This window comes from Gopherus evgoodei, chromosome 10 (genome assembly GCF_007399415.2).
Source record: "Gopherus evgoodei ecotype Sinaloan lineage chromosome 10, rGopEvg1_v1.p, whole genome shotgun sequence".
NCBI classification, from domain to species: Eukaryota; Metazoa; Chordata; order Testudines; family Testudinidae; genus Gopherus; species Gopherus evgoodei.
In genome coordinates this window covers 19,616,944-19,638,107 of record NC_044331.1, presented here as the reverse complement: position 1 = coordinate 19,638,107, position 21,164 = coordinate 19,616,944, and the positions used below count along the sequence as shown (strand labels likewise).

General features: G+C 42.0%; 2 protein-coding genes across 7 annotated transcripts in view; both read left to right on the top strand.

Moving 5' to 3' along the window:
* TRPM7 (transient receptor potential cation channel subfamily M member 7) overlaps positions 1–13,530 on the top strand; it is a 125,314-nt gene extending 111,784 nt beyond the window's left edge. For 3 of the 6 annotated variants that reach the window (XM_030578849.1, XM_030578851.1, XM_030578850.1), the window contains exon 40: positions 7,093–8,606. In XM_030578849.1, coding sequence (XP_030434709.1) covers positions 7,093–7,223 — 131 coding nt within the window. In that variant the 3' untranslated portion in view covers positions 7,224–8,606. The other 3 variants (XR_004002444.1, XR_004002445.1, XM_030578852.1) reach the window with 3 other exon arrangements.
* LOC115658788 (migration and invasion enhancer 1-like) lies at positions 10,837–15,365 on the top strand. The gene is made up of 4 exons (XM_030578225.1): positions 10,837–10,885; positions 13,456–13,542; positions 13,935–14,011; positions 15,089–15,365. Exons 1-4 carry the CDS (start codon positions 10,837–10,839, stop codon positions 15,170–15,172), a joined length of 297 nt encoding a protein of 98 aa, XP_030434085.1. The 3' UTR covers positions 15,173–15,365.
* The last annotated feature ends 5,799 nt before the right edge of the window (positions 15,366–21,164 follow it).

Genomic DNA, 21,164 nt, shown 5'->3' with positions numbered 1-21,164 from the left:
AATTTACATAGCTAAACATACTTCAATCAACTGTTTCCAGTGTATAGAGCAGAGTGGGCAAACTACGGTGGCCTGTGGAACCGTCTTGCCTGGCCCTTGAGCTCCCGGCCTGGGAGGATAACCCTAGCCCCTTCCCTGCTGTGTGGCCCCCCACCCGCAGCCTCAGCTCGCTGTGTGGGGCTGCAAACTCCTGCCAGGCAGCATGGCTGCAAGAGCCACAGGGAGTGTGGGGGGGGGGGACCGGGGGGGTTGTGTGTTAAATTGCTCCCCGTAGGAATGTGCTACTTACGAAGCACCAGCACTGGCAGCTGTAAGTAGTACACCGTAAGTAGCATGTTCCTATGGGGAGCAACTTAATACATTACACCCGGGTAGGGATGGCTTTGCCTTCTGGGACCCCATGCCCTTTATCCTCTCCCCGCCCCCTTACCATGACACTCAGAGCAGCAGGACTGGCAGCCATAAGTAGCACATTCCTACAGGGAGCAATTTAGGACACTACACGCCCTCCATACAGTTTTGGAACCCCAATGTGGCCCTCAGGCTAAAAGGTTTGCCCACCCCTGGTATAGAGGTTACTCAATGGTGGTGTATATGGGTTTGTGTTTTAATGAATCTCAAATTTCACTTCAGCCTCTAGAAGTGAGTAATTAAGTTACAAAAAGATGCTGGAAACTTTAAAAATCACCTCTAAAGACGGTGTTGCTGAGCTTGGCAAGGACAAATTTCACATTGATGGTAATGTGCTGGTTTGTACTGGATGCAGCAAGGCTGTAGATTACATTCGAAGGCAGACAATTGTAGAACACATTAAAAGCACTTAAACATAAACTGAATGAAAAGAAATGAAAACAAGAGGATGAAACAGCATGGCCATTGATAACAGTAAAAAAGTGCACTGTGACTTGATCAGTCTATTAATTTTATTTTATTATGATTGGCATTGGCAGGCTTTGAACTTGTTTAAAAATTGTAAATGTATCAAACATTTGTGTTCAACTGATAGCTGTGTATATTATGGCTAGGGAAACTCAAGTTCAGCGTTTCATTTTAATCATGGAAAAATAAGGATTTTTATGTTTCCTTTTTTATCAGAGAATTTCATTTTTTTTAATCACAGAAAACTACGATCCCTGGTGAGGAAATCTTATCTGCACAGTTCACATAAGGATCATTCTAAAAATAAGAAAATAGATTGCAACAGGGTTGTAAAACTTCCTCCTGCCTCTCCACCCCCAATATAGTGATGTGAGGTGCTTTGTGCCAACCACTACACTGCATGGCAGTCCAAACTCTGAGTTCAAATCCTGCCCATCCTGCAATGGACTGATCCCCATAAAGAATGGGCACAGCCAATGCTCCTCCTATCTAGGAGGGAGCCATATCCTGGATAAGTGCTTTGTGTTTAAGTTTTTCTCTGCCAGTACGCAAAAGTTCAGGTATGTTAGGCTCAAAGTACATCTACTGTAGTGATCCATGTGGATCACTTCACACCCAAAGGTGATAGTTATGACTAGAGCAAGACCAGATAAATGAGTATTGACCAGTAATCCCTCAAGCTCCAGAATCAGGCAGTGGAAAGAAGGTGATGAGTACATGAGCAGAGTCAGCACCATCAATGCTGACCACCTTAACATCAGCAAAGTCACCAGTGCACAAGATCTTGGTGTCAGTAATCTCGGCACCAGCCCCTTCAATGTCAGCAGTTCAGCACTGATTACCTTGGCACCATAGACCTGATGCAAATAACTCCAGCTCCTGTACAGACTCACCTACCCACAGACGACAAAGCCAGCATTTGCACCACCCCATAAAGAGGACACCAATTTATATAGTCAGTCCAAACATAAGCATAGGTCCAAGACTGCAGGTAGCTCCTGGAGGACGGATTTGAGACATCACTCCTCAAAACACAAAGCCCCTTGGCATTTGGGCAGAACAATAGTCTCATTACTGACTGAGCTGAGCAAGAAACTCAGATATGTTGTAGAACCATCCATATCACCCCTAGCAACATTGCCATTACCAAAAAGGTGGATTGATATCAGCCCTTCCACAAGGAGATACTTTGCTCCTCCCTATCACTAAAATACTACTTGTTGCTAGCATTGAGTATCAGTGTGGGAGTGTCACCGGGCTTGCCAGCCTCAACCAGGTTAATACACATATGGCATGCTACTATGGCCATATTGACCTTACTGGGGACCATCCTCCCATCTGTTGAGTAGCAGGTCATCCTCCCACATGTCTAGAAAAAAATTGTGCAGCTTCACTGGCAAGACCACTTGTACTGAACTGGATGTGGGCCAACAGGAACAGGAGTCAATAGAGGGACAACTCCAGTCTCTTCCCAGGGAATCCTTCTCATCACTGGAGGAGACTGAACAAATATATATATTTCCTTAAATTCAGGATGGTAATGCTTGCCTCCATCATTCCATATCTGCAAGCTCAAGATTGGCTTGTGGCTCTCAAGATTCATATTTCCACACAGCCATCCATCTGGCCGACAGAGAGTATCTAGGATTCATAGTGGGACCCAGCTATTGCCAGTACAAGATACTGACATCTGGACTTTCCATGGCACAAAGAATCTTCACAAAATGCCTAGAGTTGGTAGCAGAACACTTATTTTATTTTATTTTATTTTTTAAGGCATTCATTTTTATCATTACCTGGACAATTCGTTCATCAGGGCAGATCCCAGCAGGAGGCTGCAAATTTCACCCTTTCCCTGTTCACCCAATTAGGCTTCCTAGTGAACTACAAAAAATAGTGTCTCATCCCATCACAGATGATAGAGTTCGGAGCCCTGATTGACTCCCATTCAGCAAGAGTGTTCTTCCCAAAGACAGGTTCCTGTTGATGCAGTTGCTAGTGTGTGAGATAGACTTGAGCCTAACTATGATGGTATGGATGTGTCTGGAGCTGCGAGGCCATATGTTGGTGTGCACATATGTGACACTTCTTGCCAGATTTTACCTGCAACCGTTCCAATTCAGTTTGTTCTCCAACAAGATACCAGATGAACAAGAAAGTGGTGGTCCCACCTCATGTCACAGTACTGAGCTGGTGAAAGAAACCTGGAAATGTGTGTGGAGGGGTACTGTTCTCTAGCCCCTCCATAACAAAGACCTTAATAACAGACACATCAGGAACAGGCTGGGGAGTCCACCTGGATCACTTGCAAATGCAAGAGATTTAGGCCCCAGAGGATATGGGGCTTCACATCTATGCCCTGGAACTCAGAGCCATCAGTCTAGTCTGTGTGGCCTTCAAAACTCTTCAGTGCAGATCCTGACAAACACCTCCACAATGCACTACATGAACAGGCAAAGAAGTGCACGTGCATCTACCCTCTGCCTAGAAGCCATCGAACTAATGGACGTTGTGCCACGAACGTGGAATAACCCTGATTGTCCTTCACCTCCAGAATGTCATCAACAACCTTAGCAGATTTCCTGAGCAAACAGTCACCACTCATGAGGGGTCGTTGCAGAAATCCATCATAAAACTAATATTTCTACATTGGAGGATATTGGTAATAGATCTGTTGATCACCAATATCAGTACCAAGTGCAAGAGCTTTTGATCCAGAGCAGTTCTGAATCTAGGTTGTTACTGGTGCCTGCCTTCTTCCAGTGGGCTCAAGGCCTTCTGTGTACCTTTTCACAAATTTCTCAGGGTGATTTCCAAAATCAAAGGAGATAGAATCATGATCATTCTTGTAGCTGTGTATTGGCCGAGACAGTTTTGGTTGACAGACCTACTACAAATGTGCACCCAGCCTCCAACCCAACTCCCAGACTATCCAGACCTGATCTCACAATACCATAGTCAGATACTCTATCCAGACATGAAGTTGCTGCACCTATGTGGCTATTTGGGTGGCTGAGTAACATGGACATAGATAGCTTGCTCCCTGCAGGTCCAGGAAATCTTAGTACAGAGCAGGAATACATCTTCCAGAAGAATGTATTAATCTAAATGCAAGCAGTTCTTGAAAAGAGTATCCCAACATGGTCTGGATCTGATCCAGGCCTAGATACCACATATTCTCAACTGCCTATTTCAGCTCTCTTAAGGTCTGCCTCACAACAGCCTCAGCTTGCCATCTGCCTTTACAGTCATGTTCAGTCTTTGCTCCCCACAATATCAGTTTCTCAAAGGACTATTGCATGTTTACCCGCCAGTCAGAGAACCTACTGCTGCCAGGGACCTCAGTCTGGTCCTCCTGAAACTAATGGAACCTCCGTTCAAACTTGTGTTCGACTGCTCTCAGCATCACTTACACTGAAGACAGGCTTTCTAGTGACTATTACTTCAGCCAAGAGAGTGAGTTTCAGGCACCTATGGCTGAGCCTCCCTATATTAAATTCAGTAGGAACATGGTGGACCTCACCTATAGTTCATTTGGAAGATAATGTCAGAATTTCATCTAAACCAAGTGGATTAGCTTGCCTGTCTTCATGAAGTCACACTCTGGACTGAAGAAAAGAAATTACAGACTAGATGTATCCAAGACTTTGAATGATTTGGTGCTATCAATGTAATAAAGCAGACTGTTTCACTGTCTATTTTATAGCCATGGCTGGGCATTCCTAAAGGTGAAGCCATTTCTCAGAAGACATTGAAATGGGTAATGCAATATATTTTGTTGTGTTAATAATTGGCAAGGCTCACTCCACTAGAACTCAGGAAACATCCTCTGCCTCCCTCAGAAATGTGTCACATTCTTGAGATCAGCAAGGTAGTGGTGTTGTGGAGTAGCCAACTGAACTCTGTCAAGCATTATTCATTAGATTTAGCTGCCAGATCTGATGTTAATTTGAGATAGTAGTCCTACAGTCATCATTCAGCTGATGCAGCTGAAACTTCTCATTCCCACCATTCTGAAGAGATGCTGCTTGTTGGTCTCCTACACTGACACATACTCAAAGAATCAGCATGGATTCCGTGACCTGCCCGTCATCTATGCTTTTTGCAGTCCCCTGGTACCCCAGGCTTTGAATTATGAGAGAACTGAGGCAGGGTCATGGCTGACCCATCCTTTTTGCCCTTGTATAGGAGCATGAGGAGGCACGAGGCATGCATGGCCCACTTGCACACTGCTATTCAAAAAACAATTTTGTACACAAGAAGTGCATGCGGACCTACAGGAAGATCCATATTGGCTGCAATATCTCAAAGAAACACGTTTACTGTAGGGTAAGTAACCATTCTCTCCATGTGGCATCATATTGACACCCATGTGGTTCATCAGCAGGATTGGAAACTTTAGATCCACTGCATAGACCTCTTTCACTGGAAGTAATTGAATAACTGATCGCAATAGCAGGTTGTCATCTTCTATGTGGATGAGCAATAGGAGGATGAGACACACCCTGTGCTAGTGGGTTTCACAGATATTTGCTAATGGCAGAGGAATGGTGAGATTCAGGAATCTTGGGTTCCATTTCAGGCTCTGGAGATGAATGTGTTTCTGTGGGCACCGACTCTTTTCTTCCCCTTCCCGCTCCAGCTTGAGTCTTGTAAAAGGAAGTGTCTGGCAACCTAATAGCTAATTTCATGGCTATGATTTCATCACTGTGAAACAATTTTTTTATTCCAACAAGATAAGTCTGCTAAGAACACAAGTAAATTTGAATCTGTCTAAGTTGTCTGTCAGTCTCAAACAATGTTACATTCTTTAACTATCTTGAAATTGTGTTAACACTCTTTGCAACTTTCCAAGAGGGAAAAAAAGAGAATTGAAAAAAAATAAAGAATTTTCATAGTGGCCAAGGGCTTGAAAAGTTTGAGGGCAATCTGAAAAATAGAAAACTAGAGAACTAAACTGGAGAATTGAGGCAAAACAATTTCACACAAAAGGAAATAAACATAGACTGCATCTGCACTACAGCACTTAGTGGCACAGTTGCACTGATGCAGCTGTGCCACTATAGAGCTTTGTGGTGGAGACGCTTTAAGCCGATGGGAGAGAGCTCTTAAACCCCTGCCTCTGCAAAAGCCAGTAGCTGTGTTGACAATAAGCTCTCCCGCTGACATAACACTGTCTAACCAGGGCTTAAGTCGGTATAACTGACATCGCTCAGATGTGCGGATTATTCAAATCCCTGAGTGACATAAATTATAGTGAAGTAACCTGTAGCATACACCAGGTCATACAAAAACAAATTATTGGGAAAGGTTGTGGGAAAATATAAAGTCAGGAAAAGTAGCATAAAATCAGCACAAAAACTTACAACATGTTAAAGCAGGCGGTAGAGTTATTTTAGTTCATAAGTATTCTAATTCTACAAAGATTCAGTCTGGGGTAAAAATAGTGTAATGGAGTCTTTCATGTCTCATTTGCCAGTTCAAATCTAGTCTAAGTTTGTAGTGACCGAAAGCTACCACTGCCTAGTAGCAGTTTGATGACTTACGTAAAATTAGTTGGTGTTCCTTATCTAGTTTGTACTGAAGTGGTGACCATATCCCAAAAAATCCCACAGCCATAAATGGAACTCATTTACTCCTTTTGTCAACTATCACAATAGACAGGTCTTGGATTAAATGAATATAGAATCTAAACTGTCCTCAATCCTAGACATGGTTCTTCCATGTTAGGGTTGGTAAAGCAATGAAGGGAAGATTGCACTACTGCTGCCTGTATTATATGTCTTTTACAGGTAATTAGAAAACTTTAGCAACCGATTAATCTCAGTTCTGCCTTCTAGGCTTGTCCTGAAACTTTTAATATCATAATCTGTAATTGGCAAGAAAAGGAGTCAATTTCCACAGTAGAATGGCTGTTCCAGGCCAATGGGAGCTGCTGGAAGCGGCGCGGGCCGAGGGACTTACTGGCCGCCACTTCCAGCAGCTCCCATTGTCCTGGAGCAGCGATCGGCCGGACCTGTGGACGGAGCAAGTAAACAAACTGGCCCGGCCTGCCAGGGGCTTTCCCTAAACAAGCGGTGTCCCAAGTTTGGGAAACACAGGCATACTTAGATCTTTAAATGTGTTTTTAAAGATTTTAACGGCCCTTTCATTTTACCAAACCAAGAAATATTAACATTTATTTTGTTGTTGTCTTTTCTTTTGTTGATGTAGATCTGAAGAGAAATGATTATACGCCTGACAAAATTATATTTCCTCAGGATGATTCTCCAGAATTGACAATTCAGCCTGGAAGCTGCACCAAAGAATCACAATCAACTAGTTCTATTCACTTGATGCTGTAATGACATGAGCAAACACTGGCATTGCACAGTGTCACTAAGTTGTAGATTATCTGTCTTCCACTAAAATCAGATGAAAGAGAGATCAAAACAAAGAACCAAGTGTTATAAGTGGAATTTTGATGTCCGGTCTGTAATCTAAGGACGTAACAACTTGTGGTAACCATCTACAGAGATGAGCTGGCAGCTGATTATTTTAAGAGTTGAATGACAAGAATTTATGAGATGTTTTTAAAGAGTCTTTTTTTTTGGAGAAGGTTATTTTTAGTTTTGCTTTTGTCCAGTGGAGGTTCGTCTAATCCTCTAATCCTGTGGTGCAATAGGCTCTTGACTAAAAGGACTTCTTTTTGGATGTTTTAAGGCAAAGTGTCTGTTTGGCAGCTGGTTTACTGTCAGCCAGCTAGAGAAATGGGAGACTGCATCCTTCTTCATTGTCAGAGATTTTCCTGAGCATTGTCAGAAGTGTCTCATCTCATTAGATGCCATGTAGTTTCATCTGGCCTTTGGAAGGGAACAGATCCAAAGGATCTGTGTATATCGTGCCAGTATGCTGAGGTTGAAGTCAGAAATGGATCTATTCCAATAAAGAGTTTGTCTCCTGAATCAGGATTCAGCTTCATAGATGTGAAGCCAGTTTTTATGGAATAGAGCCTTAATTGTGTAATGAAATTTCTTATTTTTATACATTTCAGTTTTATCAAGTCACTGTCAAATAGTAACAAATAAAGCCAGGATAGATTGGTATAATTACATCATATAGTAGAACAGAGTACATACTGGTCCAAACAAGAAGTTGCCTTGTTGGAAAAAAAAAGAACGAAGTCAGGGAAATGCTTTTTCTTGTAATGACTGCTTCTGAAGTTATGCCTTCCAAAAATCTCATAAAACCAGTATATCAAAACGGAATGTACACATGAACTTTTAAATGCATTTAAAATTGTATAGAAACATCTTTTAATGTTATGTTGTTTGTGGTACTTATTTAAAAAAAGACTAGGGTTGGATTAGCATTATGTAAAGTACGGGAGATTGCAATGCAACTTTATGCCAATAAAATGTAATTTAACTATCCCCAGTCTTGTTGAGTATTCAACAAGAAAAACCTGTTGTCCAACTGAAGTTTCATGCTGCGATTTTTATTTTGTTTGTTACATAGGTACTAATTTGTAATTTTTAATTGAAGGGCAATATAAAGCTCTATGAAAAAAATTTTTTATTCAGTAGTGTATCTTATAGATACAGACCTAAGGCACGAACACAATAGCTGTTTAAATCGTGTTTTATGTTGATGGGGGAAAGGTAAAGTGTATTAAAGATATAATACTGTATACATTTTGTATATCATTAAATCTTTAAATCTAAAATAAATTTATTCTTGTTTACAGACTTCTGCTGTCCTTATCTGAAAGGGATGTCTTAAGTTTTCTTGGGGCGAATATGAGTTTATGCAGGAGCATAGAAATTGCCGTATTAGATCAGGCGAGTGATCCATCTAGTCAGATATCCTTGTTCAAAGGTGGCTAATGCCAGAAGCTTGAATAAAGTGTAAAAATTCCCCTATTGGACAACTATGTAATAACTAGTGTAATGAATAAACATGAGTATAAAATTTTTAAGCTAATTAAAATGTTTATTTAGAATTAGGAACACATTCCTTAGAGTTATATGAATATAAAATTATGGGGTAGCTTGAGCAGTAGGTATGAGCAGTAGGTATGATTGTAAATCTAGTCTTTCATTATATTCTTGGCCAAACAAAACTAACATTTTAATGGAGCAGATAAGGACGTTTTCAGAGTTCAGAGGGAGTGTCTACCACAGACAGTTCCTCAGGGATACGATCAAGGGCCTGAAAGGACATATAATAGAAGCAAGATTATAAAGACATTTTCAGTTACTACAGGGGGGAAAAATATAATAGAACTCTGAGCGAGTGTGGGTATGTGTCCATATGTGTGTACACAAAATTTGCAGGCTAGGAGAGTTAGAGACAAACATTTGACAATATGGAGTTTTTATTCTTACCATTTTAACTAGTGTTTTGCCTGTGAATTTATTTTTTGAAATCCATTTTTGAACTTTTGAAACCTTGATGTGTGACAGTAGATAGCCACTCCACTACGGAGCAGAGAAAGCATTAGGACCAGGATCCCATAGAGCTTGCAATGTGCAGGACTTGGAATTCCCTGCAGGAGTCTGAGTACTGAGCTGTGGGCGAGTCTAACCCCACGTACATTCCCACCTTGAGAACACATTTGTGTCATAAGATTTACAGGTTTCTAAGTGCCCAATAAAATATAAAATAGTTCCAGACAGGGCTGTCTGTAGGAGGGTGTGGGGCCTGGGGCAACCCCACCCTCCGCCTCCTCCCCGCCCTCATTCCACTCTCCCCCAAGACCCCGCTCCACCTCTTTCTGGCTTCTACCCCTACCCCAAGCGATGCTGGGAGCTGGCAGGTTGGGGCCAGGTCCCCCACTAACTCCCCAGGCCACCTTGAGCCCTGCGTCCCAAAGTGCAGGACCTGGGGCTCCAATTCCAGAATTAAGAAAAGAAAATCACAATTTCAAAAATAGTCCTTAAGGTGCTAATTGAGATCAACAACAACAAAAAATTAAATGTAAACTGTTTCCCAAGCTGTTTGAGATGTGGTGAAAAAATAGCAGGAATTTTTCAAAAGTGAAGAGCCCTTAATTTTTAATACTCTTAAGTGCCAAATGCATTGTCTCACTAACCTCAAATTATCTAACCTAATTCTCCCCGTTGGAACGTGCATGATATTCCATGCTAATTGGTTCAGTTTGGGCTAAATTTAGAGGGGGAGCGATCAGGATCATAACTTAGGAAAATGACTAGGTTTAAATTTAAGTGTGTAAAGTGCTTTTTCTCCATGACTGAATAGATGATTCGGCAAATATTCAACATCCTTTCCTTATCCCCGAAAACAGATTCACAATTCACCATAGTTGGTGCCTTTACCTCAGGTTTCAGACCACTGCTTTAAACTATCCACTGCATACTTTAAAATATCAGACATGAGAAATAGGTACAATACTGAAAGTCCATATTTTTCAACGTTTCTACATTTTTTAAAATAAAAGCTTAAAATCTATTCCAGGAATTCAAGAAAACTGTTCTGAACCATCTGAAAACAAATGGCAATTAACTGATTTTAGTATGTTCTTAAACTATTGTTAAAAGATATGTATTAAAATTTTCCCTTTTCCTTTATAGTGAAAATATGGAACCCTGAATTGATCTTCATACTGAAGGAGCATTTGTTGTTGACTTTACACAATTAAAGAAATATTTTCCCCAGAATATATTCTTTAGCTGACACATTCAGCTAGATTTTCCAATATTTTTCATTTTGTTTTTTTTAAAAAGTATTCTGATGGACTAATCTGCATACTATGTGATCCTAAAATGACTAGGCTTTTTCTTTGCTGTTGACTCAACTTCCTGTAAAATAAAGTGCAATCTCACTTCCTCAGCCATCAATATCACTTTCATCCCGAACTTTTAATGTTATTAACTTGTTAATTTAAGATAAAACAATCAGCCCAATGTGACAGAAGGTATTAAGGACTGTTCTCTTGCAGTATTTAGGTGCTGATGTATGTCAGAGCTAAACAATCTAACTGCACTGTCACGAAAGTACATAAAAGGTGAGTCCACCGAGAGGGCTGGTTCCCTAGCTACGGATGTGCAGCCATGTGACCTGTGAGAGGAGCGGCACTAGTTTTTCAGCTTGTGACTGCACTTTTCCACAGCTGCCCAGTTTTTTCTGGTTGTTTCTAAATCAGTACCACACAATTTATAGCCGCAAGAGGAAAAAGAGATTTTAACAGAGAGCATGGGAGTAACAGTGCATGTTGAATACTGGTAAGAGATCACTTAGATTTTTAAAATGTATTGTACTAATGACACTTCAGGAGAGGCTTCTGGATATTATGTAACTTTCGTTTTTTATAGTTAATGTTTGTTCCTTTTTATGAGTTTTTTGTGTGGAAAATTAACCATCGGTTTCAGCATAGAGGTGGACTTGCTGCTCCCATGCTCTGCAGTCTGCCCAGATGCTATTGATTGGATCTGGGCCTTAGTTTAGATTTCACAAAAATAGGGTTAAACATCTAACATTAATATGTATGCTGGTTCTATACATCTTAGTATCTCAGATTAGTACTAGCCAATGAGAATTTTGATTTATCTCTCTCTCTATATATAGAAGCTGTATTTTTTTAAAAAGTATATATTTTTCAGCAGTTCATTTAGAACAATGTAAAATAGACTTCTTGTTTTGTACAAGGGACGAAATCATATTTTAAAGTTTTTAATCTACAGTAACTTTCAGTATCACTCTTAATTTCTGCTTCCTCCCTATGCCTTGTTTTTGCGGCCACCGTGAGTCATTGTGTGAATATAGTATGAATAACAGTGTGTTTGACTCTATAGAAAAGGGCTATACTTTTTTGTGTGGAATGCAGACGCTGAATAAAGTGTCACTTTGTGCATATCTCCAGAAGTGCACTATAATGTTGCATGCTTGGTTGATGTAAATTTAGGTGGTGTCAGTGTGGGCTTGAGGAATAAACAGGAATGGGAGTCAGGAAATCTTGAGTTAAAATCCCGCTGTGCCCCTTACTCCCAAATCACTTCACTTCTTTCCCTCAGTTTCCCTATTTGTAATATGTAAGTTATAGCACTTAACTATCTCAACAAAACTGTTCTGAAGATTAATCTGATTTGGTAGGTACATCACTTGTTAACAGGTCTGCTAATGCTAATTATTATATTTAAGGTGTATCCTACCTGGTTTAAAAACACCTTCCCTTTTCCATTTCTCTTCCCTGTGTTCATTTTGTGTATTGTCCTTGTTCTTGTCTATCTCATCTTATTCCTGCCTATGTAACTCTTCTCATGCATGTCTTGTTTGGGAGAGGTTCTTGAGAACCTCAGAAATAGACTGCCCCAAATTAGAGTACCTTTTGTGTGGAAATTACAAAGTAACCATAACCAATGTAGTTTTGGGCTCTTCTGATTATCCTGCCCAAGAAGTTGCAGTAGGAGCAACATCGTTGCTATATTCAGATCTTTGCCTCTATTAGGCTAGAATCACAAAAATTTAAATAACTTAGGCAGCAATGACTCTTGAATTGGAGTAGCAATCAGAAAACCTCTTAAACTGGTCACCACAAAAGAAGGCTCATATGCAAATTCAAGAAGACCAGTTTGGAAATATATCTAAGATTTCCTCCTTTTATGATGCAGTCTCTGTTTCCAAGAAACCTGTTGTATGTGTTAAAATACAAATTGCTGTAACACAGTAGGGTTTTAACACATGTTAATTAGCTTATTTTAAAACAACACCTTTTTTCATAGTGAAGAAAAAAATTTACACCCACACTCTTTAAAAATAAAACTTAATCCTACCGGAGGGGAATTTATAAGTAGTTTTAAGAAATATCTGAGAAAGGCTGTATTAATTGGTAAGTTAGCACATATCAGCCTGCAACAATAAAGGAACTTTAAACTTACAGATTACTGGTAAATTTACAAATTTGTAATCACCAGTCTGTGATTACAGAAGTGTCTTCCTGGAGAAAAAAGCACTAGAAATTCCCAAATCAGTTTAATAGTGTTGCTGTTTAGTAGCACAGCAACATTGCTGATCCTAGAGCAGGGATAGGCAACCTATGGCATGGATGCTGCAGGTGGCACGCAAGCTGATTTTCAGTGGCACTCACACTACCCAGGTCCTGGCCACCAGTCTGAGGGGCTCTGCATTTTAATTTAATTTTAAACGAAGCTTCTTAAACATTTTTAAAGCCTTATTTACTGTACATACAACAATAGTTTAGTTATATATTATAGACTTATAGAAAGATCTTCTAAAAAAATTAATGTATTACTGGCACACAAAACCTTAAATTAGAGTGAATAAATGAAGACTCGGCACGTGACTTCTGAAAGGTTGCCGACCCCTGTCCTAGAGTGTAACCGACCATAGATGATACTCTCACTGTAAGAAAAGACTTGGGTTAAATCCTGGCCCCACTGATGTTGATGCAAGTTTTGACACTGACTTCAATTGGGCCAGAATTTCACTTTGTAAATTTATGCTAGAAATTCCAATATAACTATGTGTCCTTAATCCATAATTGCCACCTTAAAGCTAATTAGCAATTTATAGATGCTAAACCTTTTTTGTCTCTTTTGTTTTATAGTGGAGGATGAGGGTACGCAGCCCGTTATCAGGAGCTTGCCAAGAAAATCAAAGAGCAAGTTCCTGATGCGGAGATTTCAGATGAAGTGGGCAGGAAAGGTAAGAGATTGCAATAATACACAAGCTTTATTAATAGTACTAAGTGCTACTAAGTCATGTAGAAAATGTATAAGCATGATCGTCAATTGGCGTTTCAGTTAAACTGCATATTAATTATAGGGAAGTCCTGATCTTGCCTTTTTCTGTTTATGCCATAATATTGCATCATCATTAGTGTGTTAACATGTAAGAGATGCTGATGGTCACATGGAAAATGTATTAGTTGTATAAAAGACTGGATCCAATCCAGAGTTCAGTTTCACATGCAAAAGCTGATTTTCCCCAAAACTTTGGGCAGGGAGGTGGGGTTACAATTGAGGTAGACCATTATTAATTAGAAATGGGCCCAACAAACATTGTTAGAAAAGCACCTGAAAATCTCTCTCTTGCAGGAAGCTTTGAAGTGAAGATAAATGGCAAGCTGATATTTTCTAAGATCGAAACCTCTGGCTTTCCTTTTTCAGAAGATGTAAGTTCTGAATGTTGGTGTTAGACTGCATACTATGGTCTCGGATAGCAAATGTGCCTGTGCATCACCCCACAGAAAGACAGCAGCTTGACTGACCCACTGCCAAAAAAAATATGGTCACAGATAAAGGGCCCAAACTGGGGGGAAGCTAGAAGGGTTAGTCATATTCCTGCATGAATGGGTGTCAGCAGCCCTTAGCCAATGGCAGCCCACCCTTTCTAGGAGGGTTACCATCAGTAAATTCCAGTGCTTTTGACAAGCACTGGGTGCCCCCTCTAAAACATGTTACCAGGCAGAAGCAGACCTTTTCCTGTTCCACACCCCTGTTGCAGCTGATCTGCCAATTTCCTCAAACCAGATGTTGCAGGCTGCTTTCCCTCCCCTTTCAGCAGAGTTCTCTCCTCCCCCCACAACACCCCGGCAGCATTTGGTGGTGGCTACTTCACCTCCCAGCATAGCCTGTGCACAGCCTCCTTCCCAGTGTCAGCTACACCGTGTGCTTTTCTCACTGCCATTCCCACATCTGCCAGTAGCATTCAGCTTAGCAGCTAGCTCCAATTGTCTCCTGGCCAATCACAATAAGTAGTTACTTTTATTATGCGTATATCACAAAATGCTACATACGCCTTAGTCCCAGGCTGAAGAAGAAAGGATGTTTTATGAGGTGAGATTTAAAAAAATAGTGCTGCTACTTAGCACTTGATGCAGTAAGCTGTCAAAGCTGTGTGCTCTTACACTGAACCAGAAGTGTCATCCAGGGGATTCCATCACAGTGAAGGGAGAGGAGGCCCAGATTAAGACCGCTAAATCCATTGGCAGGTGTGTAGGCAGATGAATTAGATAGTAATGGTGGGAAAAGTCCCTGGAATCCAAATGGAGAGCAATGTTTTAGAATATTCATAGATATCTTAATGCCAAAGGAACTTCAGTAAACCAAGCCTGGGCTTAGTCTAATTTCTGGAACTCAGGGCAGTTCATTAACCCCTTCCTGCCTGACGACGTGTGGGCTGCCCACCCCATCACTAAAACTATAATCGTTTTGATTCTGATGTATTACTGTCTTGGTTTGATTTTTAGATCGTGGAAGCAGTCAAAAAAATTAAGGATGGAGGAAGCTGTGAGAAGATCATCAGGAACAAAAAAATTTGCATCCTTCAGTAGAAGGAACCACAGAATTTAAACCACTGGAAATGGCACCTGGATTCCAAGTTGGGAATAGATTCTTTTAATGACTGTTTTTGTCAAAAAGATGATAAAAATCAGGAAAAAAAACAAGAAACTGTTCCCTGGGATGCGGAGCTCAAGTGTGTCTTACTGAACTACAATAAAGAGAAATGAGTTCTTTGCAATTTAATTTCCACCTGTGGGTTTTTCCCTTGCAAGCATAAGAACATAAGAATGGCCCTGCTGGGTCAGACCAAAGATCCATCTAGCCCAGTATCCTGTCTTCTGACAGTGGCCAATGCCAGGTGCCCCAGAGGGAATGAACAGAACAGGTAATCATCAAGTGATCCATTCTCTGTCGCTCATTCCCAGCTTCTGGCAACCAGAGACTAGGGACACCATTCCTGCCCATCCTGGCTAATAGCCATTGATGGACCTTTCCTCCATGAATTATCTAATTCTTTTTTTAACACTCTTATGGTCTTGGCCTTCACAACATCCTCTGGCAAGGAGTTCCACAGGTTGACTGTGCATTGTGTGAAGAAATGCTTCCTTTTACTTGTTTTAAACCTGCTGCCTATTAATTTCATTTGGGGGCCCTAGTTCTTGTGTTATGAGAAGTAGTAAACAAACTTCTTTTTCTACTTTCTCTACACCAGTCATGATTTTATAGACTTCAATCATATCTCCCCTTAGCAGTTTCTTTTCCAAGCTGAAAATCGCAGTTTTATTAATTTCTCCTCATACGGAAGCTGTTCCATACCTCCAATCATTTTTGTTGCCCTTTTCTGAACCTTTTCCAATTCCAATATATCTTTTTTGAGGTGGGGCAACCACATCTGCACACAGTATTCAAGATGTAGGCATACCATGGATTTATATAGAAGCAACATATTTTCTGCCCTATTATCTATCCTTTTCTTAATGATTTCCAGCATTCTGTTTGCTTTTTTTGACTGCTGCTGCACATTGAGTGAATGTTTTCAGAAATATCCACAATGATACCAAGATCTTTTTCTTGAGTGGTAACAGGTCATTTAGACCCCATCATTTTATATGTACAGTTGGCATTATGCTTTCCAATGTGCATTACTTTGAATTTATCAACATTAAATTTTGTTTCCTAGCCACCCAGTTTTGAGAGATCCTTTTGTAGCTCTTTGCAGTCTGCATGGGACTTAACTATCTTTAGTAATTTTATATCATCTGGAAATTTTGTCACCTCACTGTTTTTACCCCTTTTTCCAGATCATTTGTGAATATGTTGAATAGGACTAGTCCCATGGGGGACACCACTATTTACCTCTCTCCATTCTGAAAACTGACCATTTATACCTACTCTTTGTTTCCTATCTTTTAGCCAGTTACCATCCATGAGAGCACCTTTCCTCTTATCCCATGACAGCTTACTTTGCATAAGAGTCTTTGGCGAGCGACTGTAGTGGGCCAGCTGCCCCACCCCCATGTGAGAGGGGGCTAGAGTAGGCCAGAGAGGTTGTGCAGGTTGGAGGCCAATCAGGAAAGAGCCAATCAGTGCTCAGCTTGGCGGCAGTGTGTCCCAGACCTTCATGGGGGAAGATCTGTGTCCAGAGCAGGAGACCAGCACCTTGGACAGAGTAGTGCTGGGCAGGTTCATGAGGAGCATAGTAGGGCTCCGGCTCAATACCTGCCAGACTGCAGGCCCTGATAGAAAGGGCCTGTACAGAGCCAGAGGGAAAGTGGCCCAGAGACAGATGGACAAGGGGAGAGAAGGAGGGCAGGGAGGCTGCCACTAAAGGGTCCCTGGGTTGGGACCCGGAGTAGTGGGCGGGCCTGGGTCCCCCTGCTTCCCCTTTGTACTGCACCTGGCCATGCAGTAAAGTGGCTCAAACCAACTGCAACCGGCCCTTGAGACAAGGGGTTAGACTTTGGAGATTGTGGTTGGCCACTGAGGCCAGAGCACAGATGGTTGCTAACCTCCCCAGAAGGGGGTGAGGATGGACTAGGGGGCACTGCTGGAGGGCAGTAGCCTGAAGAGGATGCCGCCGAGTGGGGACAACGTGGATCCAGACACCAGCAAGGAACAGACGGCGGATGGGACACCACCAGCAGAGGGCACTCCCCATGAACTGAGCTAATTCCTGGAGGTAACCAGTGGGAGGCGCTGTGGTGGTGAGTCCCAGCCCCGTCACAGGGAACTTGTCAAAGGCTTTCTGAAAATCTAAGTACACATTATCCACTGGATCCCCTGGATCTATATGCTTGTTGACCCCCTCAAAGAATTCTAGTAGACTGGCGAGTAATGATTTCCCTTTACTAAAACTCAGACATTTATATGTCTGACAATATTTTTCCTTATTATTTCAACCAGTTTGCCTGGTACTGAAGTCAGGCTTGCAGGCAACTGGAGAACTGTATATTTTAGTCTAATTTAATTTTAGAAAACCTCAAATCTCCTGATTTGCTTAGAACTGGTGACAGAATTATTCAGAATACTTGCATACAGCATAATTGTAGAGAATAACATGCTTCTAAGAACTTACATGTAGCCTTAGCAAGCTCCAAGCTTTGTCTGAAGCAGTTTTCTCATTTCTACAGTCCCTTTTTCAGCATCACCAACCCTCATAGTTGCAAAGTTCATAGATGCAAAGAGCGCTGACCTCTCTCTTCCCTTAGTGATGGGGAACGAGATGCCCTTTTCCTTATATTCTCCAAAAGTCTTCATTTCAAGAGTCAGGTTGACCCACGGGTGTTCAGACAGTGATGTCCTCCAGTGAGCATCCATACACACCATCCATCCATACATCACACAATGATGATATTGACTAGATGTCATCGGCTTTTATTTGGTACTACACGTGACAGCTTTACAGATAAATACTATGACAGTAGTGTGTGAGGTGTACTAAGTGTGTCAGGCCTGATAGGAGTCCACAGAACAGTAAGATCGGAAACATTCATTAACCTGGGAGGGAATGTGTCCAATCCTTTGGGATTGGTAGAATCTTTTATTTTACATGATGAAATAAGATGTACAGAAAGTTTCATCATATTTGACATGGGTACCTGGATGGAGGCTTGAGGTTGGATCACTTTAAGGGAACTATGAAGTTTGGGCTTCTGAGTAACCAGTAAGGTAATGAAGCTGTTTTTATGCTGATTTGTCAAATCTAAGTATTGGAATATCCACCAGCTTTTGGGGGTTTAGCTGCCCCATTTGTTGCAGTTCATCCTGATTGAGTGACCACAGCTGGCCCCCACTAGGACCTCAGTCACAGGGGGTATGAGAGTTGGAGCATCCCTGCCCTACTTTTGTTTCATCCACCTATCCTGTTTTATGTGATACCTAGACTGTAAGCTGTCTGGCCAGTTGTCATAAACAGATAAGTAATAGTTAATAGAACAGAAGTACTTCATGTCTCTTTTGACTGTAAAGGGTTAACAAGTTCAGTGAGCCTGGCTGTCACCTGACCAGAGGACCAATCGGGGGCAGGATACTTTCAAATCTTGAGGGAGGGAAGTTTTTGTGTGTGCTGTTAGTTTTTGGTGGTTGTTCTCTCTGGGTTCTGAGAGCGACCAGACGTGCAACCAGGTTTCTCTCCAATCTCTCTGATACAGGCTCTTATAGGTCCAGAGTAGTAAGTACTAGGTAGATAAGGCGAGTTAGGCTTATGTTTGTTTTCTTAATTTGCAAATGTGTATTTGGCTGGAAGGAGTTCAAATTTGTATTTTACTGAAAGGATTTTAATTTGTACTTGTATACTTAGGCTGGGAGGGTATTCCCAGTGTCTATAGCTGAAAGACCCTGTAACATATTCCATCTTAAATTTACAAAGATAATTTTTACTGTTTTTTCTTTCTTTAATTAAAAGCTTTTCTTGTTTAAGAACCTGATTGTTGTTTTTTTATTCTGGTGAGACCCCAGGGGACTGGGTCTGGATTCACCAGGGAATTGGTGAGGAGAAAGGAGGGACGGGGGAGAGAGAGGTTAATTTTCTCTCTGTGTTAGGATTACTTTCTCTCTCAGGGAGAATCTGGGAGGGGGAGAGAGAAGGAGTGAGGGAAGGTGGATTTTCCTCTCTGTTTTAAGATTCAAGGAGTTTGAATCACAGTAATCTTCCAGGGTAACCCAGGGAGGAGAAGCCTGGGAGAGGCAACGGGGGGAAAGGGTTTACTTTCCTTGTGTTAAGATCCAGAGGGTCTGGGTCTTGGGGGTCCATGGGCAAGGTTTTGTGGGGACCAGAGTGTTCCAGGCACTGGAATTCCTGGTTGGTGGCAGCGCTACAAGTACTAAGCTGGTAATTGAGCTTAGAGGAATTCATGCTGGTACCCCATCTTTTGGACGCTAAGGTTCAGAATGGGGAATTATACCATGACACCATTGTTCTGTAAAATGTATCTTTTTAAATACTTCTCTCCCTTTTTTCCCTCCCTCATGCAGCTGCACATTTTTCAAGCCTCCCTACTCCATCCCGAAGGCTAGCTCAGATAAGGCGGAGGAAAAAGAAGACACGAGGCAAAATGTTCTCAGAAATCATGGAAGTAACTCGCAATGAAAGAGCTCATCTGAATGAGTGGAAGGATGTGGTAGCAAAGTACAGGAAAGATGCCAGTGAACGTGAGGATAGGAGGGACCAATGTGAGGATAGGAGAGACGCTCGAGATGAGAGGTGGCGGCAGGAAGATCAGAGGTGTAGGCAGGAAGATCAGCAGTGGCGGGATGCAACACTGGAGCTGCTGTGTGATCAAACTGATATCCTCCGACGTCTGGTGGATCTTCAGGAAGAGCAGCGGGGTCACAGAGTGCTGCTGCAGCCCCTGTGTAACCACCCTCACCATGTTCCATGTCTTCCTCACCCAGACGTGTAAGAACGCGTGGGGGAAGGCTTCATGCACCCACCCACTCCACCCCAGTGGACAGTCCAACCAAAAGGCTGTCATTACATTGAAATGTGCTTAATGGCCTTTTCCTTCCTTCCTATCCTCCTCCCAAACCACACCTGGGATACCTTGTCAGTTCTCTGCCTCTCTTTTTATAATTACTTTTTAATAATGAATATATGATTTTTAAAAGATAGTGATTTTATTTCCTTAAGCAAGCTGTAATCGAAGGGGGAGGATTGGTTGCTTACAGGGAAGGAGTCAATAAAGGGAGGGGGGTTCATGAAGGGGAAACAAACACAGCAGTCACACCGTACCCTGGCCCGTGATGAAACTCATTTTCAATGCTTCTTTGATGTGCACCGCTTCCTGGTGTGCTCTTCTAATCACCCTGGTGTCTGGCTGCGCGTAATCTGCGGCCAGGTGATCTGCCTCAGCCTCCCACCCGGCCATAAAGGTCTCCCCCTTACTCTCACAGAGATTGTGGAGCACACAGCAAGCAGCAATAACAAAGGGGACATTTGTTTGGCTGAGGTCTGAGCGAGTCAGTAATGTGCGCCAGCGAGCCTTTAAATGGCCAAATGCACATTCTACCACCATCCTGCACTTGCTCAGCCTGTAGTTGAACAGCTCCTGACCACTGTCCAGGCTGCCTGTGTATGGCTTCATGAGCCATGGCATCAAGGGGTAGGCTGGGTCACCCAGGATGACGACAGGCATTTCAACATCCCCAACTGTTATTTTCTGGTCTGGGAAGTAATTCCCTTGCTGCAGCATTTTAAACAGAGCAGTGCTTCTGAAGACGCGAGCATCATGAACCCTTCCTGGCCATCCCACGTGGATGTTGGTGAAACGTCCCTTGTGATCCACCAGTGCTTGCAGCACCATTGAAAAGTACGGTTTATGTACTGGGTGCCCTGGTGCTCCGGTGCCAAGACAGGGATATGGGTTCCATCTATCGCCCCCCCACAGTTAGGGAATCCCATTGCAGCAAAGCCATCCACTATGACCTGCACATTTCCCAGAATCACAACCTTTCGTAGCAGCAGCTTAATGATTGCTTTGGCTGCTTGCAACACAGCAGCCCCCACAGTAGATTTTCCCACTCCAAATTGATTCCCAACTGACC

Bases quoted from the DNA above. Each gene is read 5' to 3' on its own strand.
- LOC115658788 (XM_030578225.1), top strand. From the start codon at position 10,837: ATGTCAGAGCTAAACAATCTAACTGCACTGTCACGAAAGTACATAAAA. The intron at 13,543-13,934 runs GTAAGAGATTGC...TCTCTCTTGCAG, and splicing joins AGATGAAGTGGGCAGGAAAG to GAAGCTTTGAAGTGAAGATA. The intron at 14,012-15,088 runs GTAAGTTCTGAA...TTTGATTTTTAG, and splicing joins GCTTTCCTTTTTCAGAAGAT to ATCGTGGAAGCAGTCAAAAA.